The sequence below is a fragment of the Stylophora pistillata genome, chromosome 7 (genome assembly GCF_964205215.1).
Source record: "Stylophora pistillata chromosome 7, jaStyPist1.2, whole genome shotgun sequence".
Classification (NCBI taxonomy): Eukaryota; Metazoa; Cnidaria; class Anthozoa; order Scleractinia; family Pocilloporidae; genus Stylophora; species Stylophora pistillata.
In genome coordinates, this window is record NC_142525.1 from 1,451,072 (window position 1) to 1,470,000 (window position 18,929).

Here is an 18,929-nt window from a genome sequence, read left to right on the forward strand (position 1 = left end):
ATAGAAAAAACCAGGAAAGATTTATTACTCGACAATAGTGAAATGCCTGAACGCTTGATCGAGCAATTCAACGTCATCACGAAATGTAACGGCAAATTTGATTGCCTTGTTAATGAAATGTTGTATATTCGCATGCGTAAGCCAACATTGAACGTGCAAACGGATTCCATCCGCGCCAAGGTGTTTATTTAAGCCGTTCAGTCTAATTTATGCTATTCTTGTACCTTTCCTTATTTGCATGTTTTTAAACTAGTCTCTTGATAATGGAGTCACGATGACCCCGAAACGTCGAGTAATAAATAATAATAATAATAATTAAATTCTTAAATCAACTTAACAGCCTGCTCCCAGTTGGCTTGTTAGCTCAATTGGTAAGAGCACTGCACTAGTATCGCAGAGGTCAGTGGTTCGAATCCTGTACAGGCCTGATTTTTTTCAGGTCTGATTTTCGCTATTGCTTAAATAGCGCTATCTACTGCAAGGATCGTGCATCATATGTAATAATTTAATTCTTATATTGCGTGCTTTCCATGAAATGATCAAGTGTGCATTATTCAGTAATAGTCATTAAATATACACTACGATAAAATTAAAGCATACAGCATATGTTAAGATACTAGCAACTATCATGATGAGATTTTAATAAAAATTAATGAAAAGCTTCCTTAAAGAGTTGCGTTTTCAGGTGGCACTAAAAAAATCCTTATATCTGCAATAGAACGAATCACATGCGGTAATGCATTCCAAAGTGCCCAAGCTGCAACCTGGAATGATCTGTCTCCTAATGATACCCTACTTCTATAAGTTGGTGTTGCAAGCAACAAACCATCCAAGGAGGATCTTAATTATTTTATAATTTCCTGGTCTTTTAAATGACACAAGTTATCTTAAATATGTTGACCAGTGCAATTCCATGGATGGCCTTAAAAACAAATAGCAGAATCTTAAAACTAATGCGTTGCCTAACCAGTAGCCAGTGCAGCTCGTATAGCAACAGCACTATGCGACAGTAGCGTGGTGCACAACAAACTAGTCTTACTGCGGCATTTAAAATGAGTTGAATCTTATCCAGGTGAGAAGCTGGCAAGCCATATTAAAGACTATTGCAATAATCTACGTGCGAGGTAACAACTGCACGAATGAGGGCTTTAGTGGAATCTGTACTCAACAACCTACAGATCCGACTTATATTATGCAAATGATAGAATGCCGAGGTGCATTGTTTACTTATGTGGAATGACATATCCAGATTACGATCAAACCACGACCAAGATTTCGCGCAACTGATTTCGCCTCTATGACTGCATCACCTACAGTAATATCATTCAAGTTGACTTTTTCTATCTGTTGAATAAAGGCTGATAGTTTCGAAAGAAACTGTTTGGGGCTGCGTCGGTGGGGGTAACGAAACAATTTGGATATATCAACAAAGTTGAAATGGTAAATTGGCCACTGCAACGATTACAAAAGCTGACGTTTCGAGCGGTAACCCTTCGTCGGAGCGAAAGGGCTAATGACGAAGGGCTAACGCTCGAAGCGTCAGCTTTTGGAATCGTTACGGTGGCCAATTCACCACTTCAGTTTTGTTGATAGATCCAAATTTTTTCTATCTGTTTCCTGGTACCTATAAGCATTAGTTCAGTGTTATCATCATTTAACATCAGTCGGTCTTCAATCATCCAGTTCCTAAAGTCATGTATGCAGTCGCGCACAGCATTGAGTGTGGCCTGGTCCTCCCCTTGCACAGCTAGGGGAGGATGACCCCTGCTGTGAAATCTGTCCAACTTTCTAACCATTTTCTGATCCTTAGTGACACTTTCAGAAAGTTTCTTGTATTTTTTAGCATCATAAATCATGAAGTGCATTTTAATTATGTACAATGTTGAGTAATATATCTGATGGCAGGTCAGTTTTTGTTACAAACATACCTTCCACTGGACAATACATGCCAGGTCTGCAACTGACACAGTCCTCTATCTTAGTACCCTGGGTTCTGTTATTGTATGTTCCAGCTGGACAGGGGAATTGGTTAGAATATGATGTTCCATTTGGACAGAAGTATCCTTCTGGACATGGGCGAGACTCAAATTCAGAGTTATTTCCTGGGCAGTAATGGCCTTCTAGACAGGTTAAACACTTGGCAAGCTTGGGAAGATGTCCATAAGTTCCTGGTGGACAAGGGAGTGGTGCTTGTGATCCTTGAGGACAGAAGTGACCAATTGGACATATACCTCCATAGCCTGTTTCTCTGCCATCAAAATGTGGACAAGAGTAATTTGTACTGGTATTGTATGCTGTAATGTTGTCCCCGATGGGATCAGGCCTGTCGAGGCCATAAGCACACCAGTGCCCAGGTGCACAGTCACCAGTGTAATTTGTGGCATGTTCATACCCACAGTACTTTCCTGGGTCACAGACCCTACATTGAGAGACTTTCTCCAATCCCTCCTGATCACCATAGGTTCCTTTGGGACATGGTTTCAAGTCAATACCAGTTCCATAAGGGCAGTAGAAGCCTTTTGTGCAGTTCTTAGGAACACCAGCTACTTTACAAAAGAATCCTGCAGGGCACAGAGAGCATTCCTTGGCATGTGTTGATTTGGCAAAGCTGTTATTTTGGCATGGGATGGGTTCAGATGTCCCTCCTGGACAGAAGTGGCCTACTGGGCAGAAAAAATGGTGTGGATCTTTCACCTTGTTCCCTCCAGGACAGTAATACCTACAAAAATATGACCAACACATTACATTTACCCATTGCATAGGTCAACCAAACAGTCCAAAGACAACTAAAAAAGAATACCTTTCTGCACAAGCACCAGTCTCTTTTGTTAGTCCAACACCTTGGCAATAATACCCTGGGGTGCAGTTATAACAATCCTTAATGGATGTTCCCTTCGTGAAGTTTCTGAATGTTCCATTTGGACACAATTCTGGCTCATAAGTACCCTCTATGCAATATGCACCAGCAGGGCACTCAATCATGTTTCGCTTTGATGCCCCTGATGGACAGTAGTACCCTTCTAAACACGGTCCTTCTGGCTCCACCAAATTGAAGTTCTCACAGTAGTATCCAGGTGTACAGTTTTTGCACTGTTCCACTGATGACAATTTGGTCTCGTTGCTGAAGGTCCCTGGAGGACACTTCTCAGGTTCTGCAGTACCAATGGGGCAGTAAAAACCAGCTGGACATGGGCCAGCATCTGTGTAGTTGAAGGTACCAGGGGGACACAAAGTTGCATTTACAGAGAGACCTTCCGGGCTTGACACAGATGCACCACTACGGCAGAAATACCCTATGAATGAAAGAAAGTTATGTCAATACTCCCCACCTTTAAATGAGGGAAATGTAGCAGCTGATTAGGGGCCCAGTATGAGAGTATTTTTGTCCAATTTTCTTGTGTATCTCTTGTTTTCATATCCTCAAACAAAGAACAAATTTGATGGCCACTGAGGAGATCTTACTAGAAGGGCTATGATAGCTTTTCATGAGTTGAAAATTGGTTTTTACAAACCTCCATCACATTGCTTTGTATATGTTGTCTGTCCTAGTTCATCGCAGTAGTAGCCACCTGGACATGGACTGCATTCATCAACATGAGAGAGACCAGAAGTATTGCTAAATGTTCCAAGTGGACAGGGAAACTCATAAGCGTGAGTGGTGGCAATAGGACAAAAATACCCTGGAGGACAGGTGCTGTTTTGGTACAGAACCACAGGGGCATAGCGGTTGTCACAATAGAATCCTTCTGGACAAACCTTAAGTCAAATAGAAAATCAGCCAGGATGAAAAAATCACAACTGCTATCATTTGTGGAGTTTCCTATTACTAACTACTGCACAGTATAGTAAAATGATACCACCATCGTTGGATCAAATTGGTATTAAACTATAAAAAATGACTTTAGAAGTCTAAATGTATTAACAACCATAAGATGTCACATGATAAAAATGGCACCTAGTGAGAAATTTAACCATCAAAACCATTTGTGCTTTTTTTCCAGACTTGCTATATTTTAGTGCCTCTTTCACATTTGTTTAACAGAATCTTACAATACATTTCAATCAGTTCAATAGTGACCTATTCCATCAATGGAGACTTCTTTTAGTTACCCTTTAACAGGTTCAATGAAATTCATTTTGAAGAGTTAAAGCTGCAGTTAACCTAGAGCAAAACAAATGAACCTGGATTGTAACATACCTTACAAGATGACTGATTTCTGCTGTCCTGGTAAAATCCAGACTGACATCTTTGAGGTTCTTTTGAACCTCTTAGGCAGAAGTGGCCAAGAGTACACTCAAATCCATTTGGATTTTTCACTCTCTGTCCAGGAGGACAGTAATATCCAGGATCACACTGGTCAGTGGGTTCTTTATTTCCATTTCCTTCACAGTAAAAACCACTGGTGCAGTCAACACAGTCCTCTACCTTTTCATTCTTAGTAGTATTAGAGTAAGTACCATTAGGACATGGTGCTGGTGTGGCACTGCCTTCAATACAGTATGAACCCTCCGGACATTCAGAACCAGTGGCCCCATCTGTTGGTCTGTCTGTTTTGGAGCCTCCCACACAGTAATAACCAGCTGCACAGTGACCTGAAGGTGCTGGCAAAGCTTCACCACCACAATATTTTTTAGCAGGGCACTGGAGAGGTTGAGAACTTCCTTCTGGACAGTATGTTCCATTAAGGCACTTGCCTCCATTGGTGACAGGTTTTGCTGCTGTTGCACCTCCACTGCAGTAGTATCCAGCATCACATGGACCAGTAACATCAGAAAGACCTTCGGACATGCAAAAGCCATTTTACTATTTCTATGGTTTTATAACAGTATGTTATTAATGTACTGTCAGCTTATATATTACTGAAAACCATAAATAACCAATTGCAGATACAAAATTTTCACATTTATTACCAACTCCCTCAGTTAACTAACCTTGCCTGTTGCAGTAATATCCAGCTGTGCATTGTACACAAGCACTGACAGAGGACATGCCTGTCAAGTTGTTAAATGTTCCTTCAGAGCATGGGTTGTCAGTAGCATAACTTGTTTGTGGTGGGCAGTAAAAGCCAGATGGGCACTCTTCGGGACTTGTTGTATTTCCACTGCAATAAAAGCCTCCTGGACATGTCTGACATGATGCTTGACCACTTGCATTGTTATAAGTCCCGGGATCACATGGCTGTGGAAAAGCTGACCCAGCAGGGCAGTGGAACCCAGGAGGACAGATTCCACCATATGTTGTATTAGGTCTCGGAGTTGGGGATCCCTCAAGACAAAAGAAGCCAGGATCACAAGTACCATTCACATGATCTTGATGTCCCACTGCACAGTAAGAGCCAGCAGTACACAGGGTGCATTCATCTACTGACTTTAATCTGCCAACATTACCAGGTGCAAACCTTCCGGGTGGACAGGGTGTAGGTTGGGAGACACCTCTCTCACAGTAATAACCTCCCTCAGGACATTCACCAAACCAAAAAGGATCATTGTCTGGGTCATCTGGGGGTGTTGATACCTTGGCACCTTTAAAGCAAAAGTACCCTGGATCACATGGACCAGTTACATCCTTCAATGCCTCAGTCTCGCAGTACTGGCCAGCCAAGCAGTATGTGCACTCAGACCTTTCCTTCAGCCCTGTTCTATTACCAAATGTACCAATGGGGCACGCCTGTTTGGCTGTTGTTCCTTGTACGCAAAAATAGCCTTGAGGACAAGGCGGAGGGTCAATTGTTCCTATAAGGCACTCGGTACCTGCCTCACATACTTGGCATGCCTCTTTTCCTTCAATGGGAGCATGAAAGCCTGCAGATAAGCAATACAGACATTTCTTGATTACTTTTCTTTAGTAAATTAACAATACACTTGACACATAGAATGCTTTTGGTGCTCTCATATGCCATGGAGTTCCTTAATCAGTTGACTAGGCATTGAAAACAAATTCTATTACCTGGCTGACACTTTTCTGGCTGCTGTCCAGCTAAACAGGAACTTCCCCTTGGGCAAATTCCACCAGTAGAATCATTGTTTGGTTTGGGTATTTTAGCCCCACGTAAACAAAAATAACCAGGATCACAGACACCAGCTACATCAGTACTTCCATTGCGATTACAGTAATGTCCCAGATCACAAAGTTCACAATCATCCACAGATTCACCACGAGTTACCTTACTGAAAAGCAAAGGAAATGAGATTGATTTGAATGCAGGAACACAGTCATTTTCAACATTTTTAACTTGTAACCATGGGACTTCTAAATTGTCACACATACTACAATAGTACATAACTCAAATATGAAAAGAACTACTTAAAGTTTAAAAAAACCCTTTTTTCCATGAGGCTGTATTTCAGTTACATCATTAATTGAGCAACATTATGGAATGCTGCAAGAAGCTCACCGATATGTTCCTTCTGGGCATGGTATCTCATGCGTTGTTCCACTTGGACAGTAATGACCAGCTGAACACACCCTTCCCCATTCCAAAACACCGACTTCAAATGTGGGCGTTGGCCTTGTTCCATTGTAGAAACAAATATATCCTGCATCACAAGGACCTGATAAAGTAAAAGAAAGAAAATGAATTTAAGGCCAATGATAGTTGAATTTATCCACCTGATTATCAAGCAAAGAGTAGAGATCTCAAAAGTCAAGCCTGGACCCAATGTTCTAAGTGTGACCAAACTTTCTATATAAAAAGAATTTTTCTTTTAATTCCTATTTATGAACAACTTACATTTCACACAAATCTACAATATTTATATGAGTATAACATCAAAATCCCATCAGTGCATCTTCTAGTGCATACAAACCCCCCACTGCGTAAAGGGTTTTTAATTACGACATTTCAAATAACTATCTAAAGCAGTGAATTTGTCCAAGATGTTTTTCCTTTATTAACCACTCACATATGGTCATGTAGGTCTTTCTTTTTATTTCTCATGCAATGCCATGGCCTTACATTTCCATATCTCTTTGAAACCATTGGACAAAAAAAATACTCTACATAGTGTACCTGTGGGGAAACTCTGTGCTGTTGGATTACAGTATTTTCCTGGTGGACATGGTTCGCAGCTTGAGTTGTACACTTGACGAGTGTAATTGTTATATGTCCCTTCAGGACATGCAAATGGTCTGTCTGTACCAGGTGGACAGTAGAAACCTCGTTCACATTCGGTACCATTGACCATGCTCTTTGTGGGGCAGTAAAATCCTGGCTCACAAGGAAGACAATTACTTTGTTTTTCATGTGGTTGATATGTTCCTGGTAGACAGGGCTGTGGCTCTGATGATCCTGCTGGAGTGAAAAATCCAGGTGGAGTGATTGTTTGATTGCTCAAGATGGACCCCTCTGGACAATAATAACCAGGATCACATGGTCCCTCCGGAGCTGTTAGTTGCTTCTTGGAACAGAAGTATCCAGGATCACACAACTGACAGTCTTGGTCACTTGTTCCACCAGTGCTCTTACTGTATGTTCCAACACGACAAGAATCAAATTCAAAAGAGCCGGCAACACAGAAAGTCCCTTGGGGACAAGGTCTCCCTGTTTTTCCATCGTTGGGAGTTCCAGTATATGCTCCGCCATAACACACATAACCTGGGTCACACTGCGCTCTTGGAATGGAGAGACCTTGAGCATCACAGTACCTATTTCATAACCATATATACATAATAATCAGCCTGATGCATGCAAATTAAAATGTTCACCTGTAATGTACAAAAACATGTGCCCATTTCTGCACTCTTAACTTCTTTTCTAATTGGTCTGAGATGCAGGTTTAGCTGACATATTACAGAAAAAAAAAAGGTTATTCCCATTAAGTAAAACCAACCAAGTGGAGACTGATTATCTCAGACACAGCTGAGGGGTGGGTATGGGTCATGTGACCTTTGACAGATGTTTGTCATACCTGATTCTTTTCTCACCCACCCACTCAAATCATCATCCTGACAAGTATGTAATACAAGATGTTTGTGTATGGTTTTGTTGAGTTTGCAATAAAGGACTGGGTTGAGGCAGTCAGTCTACCATATTAGGGAGCTTTAGCAACGAGGGCAGCAATGGCAGAAAACAATAGGCTTAATGAGCAAAAGCAATCACCCTGCACGTGCATTTAACATTTTGGTACATTTCTTTGCCGTTCTCAGCAAAACAGCAATGTGAAATTACCAAATGTTAGGTTTTCTCGAGAACGTGAGCGCATGACGGTTAATTTTTCTTTCTTTTTCCTTACTTTAACGCCTTTCATAGTGATATACTCCCTGAATAGTTCGCCAGAATTTTCCAAATGAAACACATCGGAATAATCTCGAAAGAGTTACAAAAACGAAAAGTTAGATTTTGACACGATGTTTTCGTTGCTGTCGCCGTCGTCGTTGCTAAACCTCCCTATTGACAAATGCTGTGTAACTTACCAGCCAGGTGTACAGTCTGTGCAGTTCTCCAAATAGTAAGCTCCACTCTGATTATTAAATGTTCCCAGGGGACAAGGTTGAGGGTCACCTGACCCAGGTGGACAGTAGTGACCAGTTTTACAAATGGTGGGTGTCTGAGATCCTGTTGGACAGTAATGACCGATAGTACACTCTTTACAATCCTCTACGAACCTCCCTCCTGACTCATTAAGGAATGTACCCTTTGGACAAGGTTCCTGTATAGGACCATATGAGCCAATACGTAAACTCGAGACTCCATCTGTGATGTTGGTTGGACAATAGAAGCCAGGACTGCAGTCACCTGTCTCATCTATGGATTTCTCAAGACAGTATTTCCCTGCAGTACACATTCTACAGGCAGATATATTTCCTCCCTTGGTATCTCGGTTAAATGTACCAACAGGGCAAGGAATTTCAACAGGGTGACCTGAATATGTAAAGTAGAGAAAAATTGTATAAATATTTAGGATGCCAATATGGGCACAAAATTGCATCCATGACAACCAATTGCAATATATCAAGAACTGAAAATAAAAATTGTGTCTAACCTTCAGGACAGTAATGTGCTCTTTGGCAATCAGTGGCATCACCAACATCTGTCAGTCCTGCTCTACAATACTTTCCAGCTGGACAAAGTTTGGTTGTGTTCATGCTTGTTTCAGTTGTGGTTTCATTATCACAGAAGCGACCAGCCAAACATGTCTGACAAACTGATTGTCCTGGATTTGTGTATTTGCCTTTTCCACAAGGTTCTGGTACAACAGTACCATTCAGACAAAAATGTCCGGCAAGACAAGCAAGACAGTCTCCTTTCCCTTTTGCTGGAGTTCCTACCACCTCTCCACTTGTTGCTTTGAATCCAAATGGCATATATGTCCCTTTAAAAGAAATGTCCACATCATTTGAAGTTATATCATACATTTTCTGGGAATTATTACCCTGTAAAGGAGTCTAATAATGACTGCATATACATAATATTTCACTGGATTGCCATTAGGTTTTCATGTTTTACACTTAATGAGAGAAATTCTGTACAGATATCTTCAAATGTACAAGGTCAAATGAAATTCAGAAATTCAGAAATTCAGTATTTGTGGAGAGAAAAAAAAAAACAGGATAAAGCTGAAAAACCCTTACAGCTGTAGATCAAGGAAAGGACCCAACAACAAACTAAACCCAAGGGCGTTGTCATGCCAGGCAGCTACAATCCCAGATTCTCACAAACATATTCTAGTTCCAGGTAAAGATAATCATTATTTCTCCAAATGATGGCTGACAGTACACTGTTGTTGCTCCTATGAGTTACCTTTACTTACCAATAGAACATGGCACTGGTTGAACTGTAGCCAACTCACAGAAATGGCCTTGTGTACAGTTACGACACTCATCAACTCTTGCTTTGGCATAGTCAGGATTATATGTTCCATTAGGACATGGAAATTGTTCTGCCACTCGTGTGCCTTCTGGACAGTAATAACCAGGTGGACAGTCACCTCTGGGTGCTGGTTCACCACCTGGACAATACTTTCTTTCAGGACAGATGTCACACTGGGATGCATCAAACAATTCAGAACTGTTTGAGTACGTTCCAGGAGGGCAAGGATACTTGGTTGGTGATCCTGTGCCTGTTTTAAGGTAGAAATAAGTTCATCAAGGTGAGTTGTGAATTTTCATAAATTGTATAAAATATTCTTCTTAAAGTGAAAGTATTTTCGCCACATTCTGACATCAACACTTGGTGTGAATGTTGAACAATGATAGTAAAAGTAAACAATGATAACATTTCCTCAGTTAAACTGAACCTTTGCAATAGTTTTCAAGCAAATGAAAGTATCCTGCCCTAACCCACCCCGTCCACCACACAATTTTCACACCCACCTGCTGGACAAAAATGTCCTTGACGACAAACTTGCCAAGTGTTATTATTGTTTAGACCGGTTCCCCAGCCACATGACCTTCCTGGTGGGCATGTTAGGCACTCCTCTACCAGAGTCAGACCTGCTTTGTCTCCATATGTTCCAGGGGGACAAGGAAACTGATTACCTGCCACTGTACCATTTGGACAATAATAACCTTCATAGCAGTATAAGGTGGCATTTGTCTGTCCTGCCTGAGGACAGAAGTAACCTGCAGTGCATGGAATACAGTTCAGTAAGTGCCCCACCTTCCACTCAGGATTGTATGTCCCTGCTGGACAAGGAATTGGTGAAACTGTGGGCTCAGTTAGTGAGCCATCTGGGCAGTATGACCCTGGAGGGCAAGGCTTACACTCTGTGTAATTCTTCAGGCCAGTTTGATCATTGTAAAATCCAGCATGACAGGCAAATTGTGTTCTTGCACCAGTTCCAGTTGGACAATAGTATCCAGGAGAACAGATGGTGGGCTGACTGGATCCTGCCACACAGTAGCTGCCAGCAGGACAAGGCAAGCAAGCCAATGATCTTGATGTCTGATTGGCAATTGGGTTGTACGTACCAGCTGGGCAAGGAAACTGATGGGGGAATTTTGTTCCCATGGGGCAGTAATGGCCTTCTGGACAAAGAAATGGTTGGTAATCAACTGTACCACTGTTCTGACAGAAATGACCCATAGGACACACTTTGCATGCCTCCTGAGATTGTGAACCGTTAAACTGATTGTATGTCCCAGGTGGACATGGATAAAGAGTGCGGCCATCACACCATCCACCCTTTGGACACGCATCTATAAAGGAGAGAAAGAGCCTAGTTAGGAAAGGAAAATAGCAAAAACCTAATATTTAATCTATTGATATGCTCATACTTTCTGGTTAATTTACCAAAACACTTGCCATTACATAAAATGCTAACACCAGGGAAATGCTGTGACGAAAAGAATGAAATACAGGATGAGATTTTAATTCAAGGTTTCAAAAAGTCTAATGTATCGGAACTGACTTGCAATTACTGCATCATCTACATCCACTTAATTTTAATCTTCCAGTCAGTGAAGGGTTTGTAAACCACACACCCTGTCATCAATCCTGTTGCCATTTTCAAACTGATCTGAGTTTTCTAAGCATAGAGCCTTTGGTTTTAAATTCAAATTGCACATGTGTGTTCCACTAACCTTCAGGTGGACTGTCTGTGGTTGAACCTTCTTTGCACTGGAAACCTCTTTTGCATGGAAGACAATGTATCCAACCAGAACGCGAGTAATACCCAGGAGGACAAGATTCAGGAGCTGTAAGTACAGAAAGAGCTTAATATCCTGTAAACAAGTGTTGTTTGGTAAAGGAGACCAACATGCACCTTAATATTTTCATCTTGAAATATTTTTAATGCACTTACCAGCCGGATCAGCGCATTGTTTGCCAGCCTCACACAGCTTGCACTCCTTTGCATTTCTTTCACTGAAGTATCCTTGTTGGCAAATAGTGGGACCTTCTGATATTGATGGGCACTTGCTTCCTGGGAGACAGGGCGTACACTCAATCTGAGCCCCCAGAGAATATGTTCCATTTGGACATAGGTTCCTGTCATGAACAAAGAGTCAGAGTGTGTGACTACTGTTTTCTTCGTTGTTATGTGGTGAACCTTGTCAATAACACAATGATCAACAAACAACATTATTTGAAAAAAAAGACAGAAGAAAGAGAGTAGTGAAACCAGCAAAACAGCAAAATGAATGCAGCCAAACAGACTGAATTACTTGAGAGGCACGAGAATAAAATTTTTTCTTTGTACCTGACATCTTGATCTTGGACTGGACATGCGTAACCAGGACGGCACATTTCACAGGAAGATGCATTCCCAGTTGAATAATAGCCAAGATCACATGGAATCTCTTGTTTTTTATCAGTATATGGACAATAGCTGGAAAATAACGATTAGCTATAAAATGAAATCTAATGCTTTGTAGGGCCACTTAATATGTGCCTATGACAGGTAAACATTTTATTAGGAACCTTTACCATAGTAATGTTCACAGTTTCACTCACAATAACTTTATTGGCTAAAGATCATGATTGAGATCTAAGCTTGAAAATACTACCTAGCCACCAGAATATAAATTTTAAAAAACTCAGAAATGTCATGTAGGCATTACCATCCCTGCGAGCAGAGACAGGAAAATCTTGACTGCAACAAGAACCAAAAAAATTGGAGAATTTGTTGCCATGCCCTCTTAGAAAAAATAAAATCTTTTATTTGCAAAAAATACTTACTATCCTGCCTTACAAGGTGTGCATACTGTCTTCTTACTGGTTGCGTAAAACCCAGGTTCACATTTGATCATGTAATCTGTGGTTGTATTTGGACAAGCATAACCTTTTGGGCATACTGTGCATGATGTCTGCCCTCCTATGGAAAATTCTCCATCCAGGCAGGGTTGGTTTGTGCTGCCGTCTTTATTGGGACATTTATAACCAGGTGGACATGCCGTACATGACTCATTTCCTGCTCCTGAGTAATAACCAGGTTCACACGCAAGCTCAATGTTTTTGCTGGAATTCATGAAAATTGAATGAAGACCTCTGTCAGAATGTATCAGTGTAACAGATTTAAAATGGATACAAATTGTGAGACAGTTTACAGAGAAATCACCATTGAAGGGAAGTACAATGTGCCGCATCTTAACAGAGCAATTGAAAACTATAGAATAACAAAACTTCTTTAAAAAAAGTATAATTTTCATTTGAGCTCCATCGAGAGATTTTAACAGTCTGAGAATGAAATCATATGCATTGTTAGTTACTGATAACTGCTTATTAAGCTCAGATATCAACTTAGGCACCCTAAGTTGAACCCTTACCCTATGCATCAGTAAAAAAAAGACTGCCAGCTTTTTAGTCCTAAATCACACAACAAATCACACAATAATACATAAGAAAATAATTATACATAAGGATAGAAGTAAATGTAGTAACTTACTCTGTTTGAGGACAAAAGAATCCTGCCCTGCACGATGTGCAGAGAGTGCTACTACCAACAGAATATGTCCCTGGTGTACATGCATGTTTGGCTGTGGAGTCTGATGTGTTTGGACATGCATAACCAGGAGGACAAGCTGTACAGGCTGTGGCTGCTACAGCACTAAATGTACCTGAAAATAAATATGGAGCAACTTGTTAATAAAGGGAGCCTTTTGCACTACTGTAGCAAAAGGATACAACTATTTCTGACTTTTCTGTGTGAAAAATCAGTTCTGTTACAAAATAAACAGATGCTTGGTGAGTAAACTTCTTAAGATGATGATTTCCAGTTATGTCTTAATATGATGATCATATCTACAAAAAAAAAGCTAATGCCACCAAATCTTTTAGCAGTTCTGGTAATATTCATACCTGCTGCACATGCCTCAGGAGGACCACTGGTTGTTGGACATTTAAACCCAGCTTCACACTGCTTACAACTCACAGACTTAGACTTATCTGTGTAGTGTCCAAGGGCACAAGCCTGTGGCAATGAGCCACTGTCAGGGCATTCATAGCCTGGTACACAATCCCGACATGCTGTGGCTCCACCAAGTGACCACTGTCCCGGATCACAGGCCACTTCTCCCTCTTGCGGTGAACGACAAAAGTAACCTGGGCGACATCTGATACATACTGTTCCATTGTTGCTGGGGATTTCTCCTGAATCACAACTGACTGGTAGCTTGTATCGTGATTCACAGATTTGCCCTGTACTTGCATTGGGACACTGTGCACATGATACCACTAAAAAATAACAATTAAACATGACTTACACTTATTTAGAGTGATCAGTAAAAAACATTGACCAAGCAGCTTAATTTTCAGAATTGAACATTTGGTTTTTAATAAACAATGGTCACTCTGTTTTGCAATTCTTCTAAGGGTCAAGATAATTCCATATTACGACATGATAGACTATTAATTGCAGGCTTTTTAAAACTGTTGAACTCATAACAGTCAATGGAAAATATTTCTTTTATTTACTGGTTTTTTTTTTTCAAACATATATAGAGGGGAAAAATTGACAGCTTACTTGAGTCAGTGCTGTAGAAGTATCCCAGTATGTCATCAAATGGACATATTTTTGTCCTCTTGTTCTCTGGGCAGCTGTAGCCAGCTGGACAGGTCTTGCATGTTGTGGACAGTGCTTCAGCATATGTTGCTGAAATGATGATTGCAAATTACTATAATCATTTAACCTGTCTACAACATCCTGACATAAATTCTTTATCACATGCTTACAAGAAGTCAATAGCACATTCTCGTGCATTTATTTCTGATATCACTGTCTTATGGTAGAGTAGTGTTTACTGAGAACCTTCCCACCCTTTGGAGTGATAAGCATCTAATATCTCCATGCATCATCTCTACTGAATCAGACATTTTGGATATGAGAATACAAGAAATGACCAACCACTCTGGAAGTTCTTGATTGTTAAACAAATTCTCCCTGTCAATACCATAGCAAATGTATAGAGAACAGTATGGAGAATATACACTACGGTGTTTTGGTATAAAGAGTTGAGGTCAGTAAACTTCTTGTAAAACTTTCCTTAACTGTCTTCTTATTGTTTTATTTTCATCATTAAAAACAGCCAAATAAACACCATAAAAAAAAAAAAAAAAAAAAAAAACAGCTGGTTTCACATATCAAGTGTGATTTAATTACTGCATTTAATGTTAATTGACTTTGCATCTTACCACCAGTACAAGCCACAGGACTACCAGCAGGATCAGGACATGCACTGCCAGCTGGGCATGCTGTGCAGTTGTCAAATCTTCCTCCCAGGGAATACATTCCAACAGGGCAGGGAACTGGTGGGTTGCTAGTAATTAAGAATAAATTATGTCTTTCATCTGAGACTAACACTGTTAACATTTAAGATATAAAATCAATTAAAGTGGTTTTCCATCTCAATGATCCCCTAAAATATAATTATCACATGATTATGACAAAAATTAATCTAAGTTATAGATGACAAAAGTGCATTCTAAATTTGATTACCAATATAATTAACTATAATTATGGCATGATTATGACAAAATTAATCAAAGTTATAGATGATAAAAGTGCATTCTAAATTTGATTACCAAGTACTGGCTTTTAAGTCTAAACAACTGAACTGAGTGTTTGATTGATTTTAAAAGCTCCTTAGCAGATAAAAACAGTGTCACTTTCTTTCTTTGAAACCTTACATGACTTGTGTCCCTATTAGTTAATTACACTAACTGGCTCAGGGTGTGAAATACTAGCCAAAGTGTCAAATATTTGAAATAATAATTCTTAAATCATGCATGAAAGAAAAACAGCTTTTTGCATGGATTTAAAGTAGAACTCGCTCTTAAATAATTATACAACTTGACTACTGAAAATTCTACAAAGATGCAAGGCATAACCAACCTCGGGTCAGGACAGTAGAAACCTGCAGCACAAGGAACACAAGAGGTCCTGCTTGGTGTACTTTGGTAACCTGTAGTTTTCATTCATAATTATAATTATAATATCAAGAATAATAATATCAATATTACCATCATAATTTCTTTTACAGTGTTTTGTTTGTCAGCCTGCCTGATTCTATTGTTGCATTAGAAAGCTTGCGACAAGTGATACAAGAAAAAATAAAGAGGTTGAATAATAGTTTTTTTTTTAAATTATTTCAGCTGAAAATTACAAAACTTGAATGTTCAAAGAATCAGCTGAACCTTCTTGGCACTGCTGTTGCCAATTCCCTATTTAACTAACACTTTCCAAAATAATGTACACACAAGTAGACTAAGTGTTCTTTTAATCTGCTTTAAGCTCGGTATGTAAAAAAAAACAAGACCAACCTTGTGGACACTGCCTACAAACACCTTCTCCTTGACCAGAAAAGGTACCAAGAGTGCAGCCCACTGGCTCAACGGCTGGATCCAGACACTGTTTTCCAGCTGGACATGGCAGACATACAGATGATCCACTGTAACTGTAGTTTCCTGACTCACATGCCAAGCAAGTTGACTGTCCATACTTACTGAAGTAACCAGCAGGACATGGTTCAGATCGATCACCATTTCGACACTCACGACCAGATTCACATGTATGACATGTCAATTGTAGTGTCTGGTTTGTGTATTGTCCATCTGGACAAGTCTCAGGAGCAGACATTCCTTTACGAGGACACTTATGACCCGTAGGACAAGCCTTGCATTCTGTGGAACCAAGAGGTGCATACTGTCCCTCAGGACATACTCTGGGCGATGCACCATTTGGACATTCATAACCTTCTGGACATACTGTACATGTTTTATTACCCTCTGCACTATAATAACCTTCTGAGCATGGTGTTGGTTTAGATGCAAGGTTCTCACATTGGAATCCTTCCGGGCAGATAACACATTTTGTTTGTCCTGTACCATTGCTATAGTAACCTGATTCACAAGGCTTTGGTGGTTGGCTACCATCAGCACAGAAAAATCCAGCAGGACATTCCTAGTTAAATAAATTACAGAAATTATAATCTCAGTGGCTTATAACCCTATTTGTTGCTGGTTTTAAGAGAAAAAGAAGGGCTATTAACACTTTCACTACAAAGATCTCTTTATTACATAATTTCTCTATACGATCTGTTATATAGTTATTATGATGTCAGTTTGAAGAATTTGATATTGGATCAATGAACAATCCCCTAAGTGACACTTTCCTTTATTTTTATCACTTCCCTGCTTGATCTTATAGTGATATTGTAAAGAAGAATTCTCTTGCAGTCACTCATGGAATTTAATGGGTTAATTTTTCAAATTAGTCAGTATTTGAGATTTATCTACTAGAATGCACAAGGAGAGTACCTAACCAATATAACAGTGTAGCCAAGTAAAACCTGGAGTTAATAAAAATTGGCACTCTCTTGGCACACTTTAAATATAAATCCACAAAGTTACCTTGCATGCTGCTATATCTGACCGTTCTGGTAGGTCATTGTAGTAACCTTCAGGACATGGTTGAGAAGTGTTCTGACCTCCTGGGCAGCTAGAATTTAAAGTAAATTATTGTACAAGCCAGTTGGAGCATCGTGTTGTATTTACTATAACGATAACCCTTTTTCCCAAATTCCTGATTAGCTATGATCCTGAAAAGCCATTAAGAGCAGGAAGATATCTGTCATGAAACCAAATTGTGTAACTGTGTCATGGGACAGCTTATCTGTCATGCCTATAAAACTGGACAGTACACACTTTTAGTTTGACAATTTGGTTTATTTTCCTTGGAGAAAAGTCAACTTAAGGCATTACATTTTTTACTTGTGATTAAATTGGTGGGTATTTTGTTCTGCAGATTTTTTCCAGTTTTGATTGATTGTTATCAGAACTTTGTGTCCTCAAATTCTGTCTGTAATCAAACTCTTGGTTAACAATTGAGATTCAAATGATTACATACTGAACTGGACTCTACTCAGTTCTACTATCAGTCAGTTTTAACGCTATTGTAGCCCCTCGTAAAAACCAGAAATACTTATCATTAGGTGCCATCAGATTAATATCTGAAATTGCATTAAGGAATAATTCTCTAAAAGAAAGCATTTGTCTCTAACAACTCATGCCAGACACAAAATTTTGCATGACACAACATATTATGAAGTGCATAATACAAGAGTCATTTTGTCATGTAGTGCCTAGACTATATTTTACGGTACAGATTACACCACTAACATCAGCAACACTCTACACGAGACGGTCGCATATTAGAATACTGTTTCTACGTGAAATGAAACCCACATAAGCATGTAAACCTGTCTCTGAAGTCTAAGAAAAGAAAAGAAGACTAGAGGAAACTTACTAATGACCAGGAGGACATTGAAAACAGCCGAATTTACTTCCATTGACCACCAGAAGTTTGCCGGGATCGCAGCTCAAACTCCCCCTGCATGTTGTACCGCAAACCGAACAGTCACAGGGATCTAAAACCGCAAAAATAAGCAAATATCTCGTCCGAAAAACCCTTGACCTAGTATTAAACTTATACAGCTGTAATATGAAATATAGGAACAGTTCTAACAATGTAAATATAAAAGTGTACGGTGTGTATTTTTCACCACTTACCACTCGCAGAAGTAACCTCTGTCCAGCAGAGTATGATGGCCGCCAAAATAGAAATAAATGACTGCAAATACAAAGTCTTTAAGGCCATAAAAAGCGTATTATTGATAATTCTTCTCGTGGATTTTCTAAGTAATAGGCATGAAAGATTCCATGCAAGTCACGCAGGCGAGCTGAAGGTTTTCTCCAATGTCGATTTTTTTCCGTAAATACACTCAGTTGCGAAGCGCCATTTAAAAACGTGCTGGGTTCTTAATCATCTATATGAGTTCATTTTACAATACTTGTAACATCTATTGCACGACCTTATCGTCAAAATCCGCAAAGTCGAAAAGGCAAAAAGAAACCCGATAACGAGTATAATCGAAGTTCATGAAGTTAATTATGCAAAATTATGGTGGAACTATGTTCATTCCGCATGCGATTAGAACAATTGCGTCAGGTTGTCATAACAACAGGTTTGTTTTGGTTGTAAACCACATTCCAAAT

At 39.7% G+C, this 18,929-nt stretch overlaps 1 protein-coding gene across 1 annotated transcript in view; it reads right to left on the reverse strand.

Moving 5' to 3' along the window:
- The window catches only part of LOC111328428 (uncharacterized), a 51,800-nt gene extending 32,992 nt beyond the window's left edge, over positions 1-18,808 (reverse strand). Inside the window, exons 1-25 of the mRNA XM_088727213.1 lie at positions 18,444-18,808; positions 18,181-18,301; positions 17,286-17,373; positions 16,197-16,836; positions 15,769-15,838; positions 15,069-15,193; positions 14,401-14,529; positions 13,737-14,111; positions 13,324-13,495; positions 12,618-12,896; positions 12,139-12,267; positions 11,743-11,927; positions 11,522-11,635; positions 10,313-11,137; positions 9,751-10,059; positions 8,983-9,312; positions 8,414-8,861; positions 7,011-7,645; positions 6,396-6,552; positions 5,948-6,168; positions 4,933-5,802; positions 4,199-4,779; positions 3,513-3,756; positions 2,801-3,293; positions 1,929-2,719 (exon numbers count right to left, since the gene is read on the reverse strand). Of these exons, the coding sequence (XP_088583339.1) occupies positions 1,929-2,719; positions 2,801-3,293; positions 3,513-3,756; positions 4,199-4,779; positions 4,933-5,802; positions 5,948-6,168; positions 6,396-6,552; positions 7,011-7,645; positions 8,414-8,861; positions 8,983-9,312; positions 9,751-10,059; positions 10,313-11,137; positions 11,522-11,635; positions 11,743-11,927; positions 12,139-12,267; positions 12,618-12,896; positions 13,324-13,495; positions 13,737-14,111; positions 14,401-14,529; positions 15,069-15,193; positions 15,769-15,838; positions 16,197-16,836; positions 17,286-17,373; positions 18,181-18,301; positions 18,444-18,531 (8,419 nt within the window). The 5' untranslated portion in view covers positions 18,532-18,808. The remainder of the gene's footprint in view (positions 1-1,928; positions 2,720-2,800; positions 3,294-3,512; positions 3,757-4,198; positions 4,780-4,932; positions 5,803-5,947; positions 6,169-6,395; positions 6,553-7,010; positions 7,646-8,413; positions 8,862-8,982; positions 9,313-9,750; positions 10,060-10,312; positions 11,138-11,521; positions 11,636-11,742; positions 11,928-12,138; positions 12,268-12,617; positions 12,897-13,323; positions 13,496-13,736; positions 14,112-14,400; positions 14,530-15,068; positions 15,194-15,768; positions 15,839-16,196; positions 16,837-17,285; positions 17,374-18,180; positions 18,302-18,443) is intronic.
- Between the last annotated feature and the right edge of the window lie 121 nt (positions 18,809-18,929).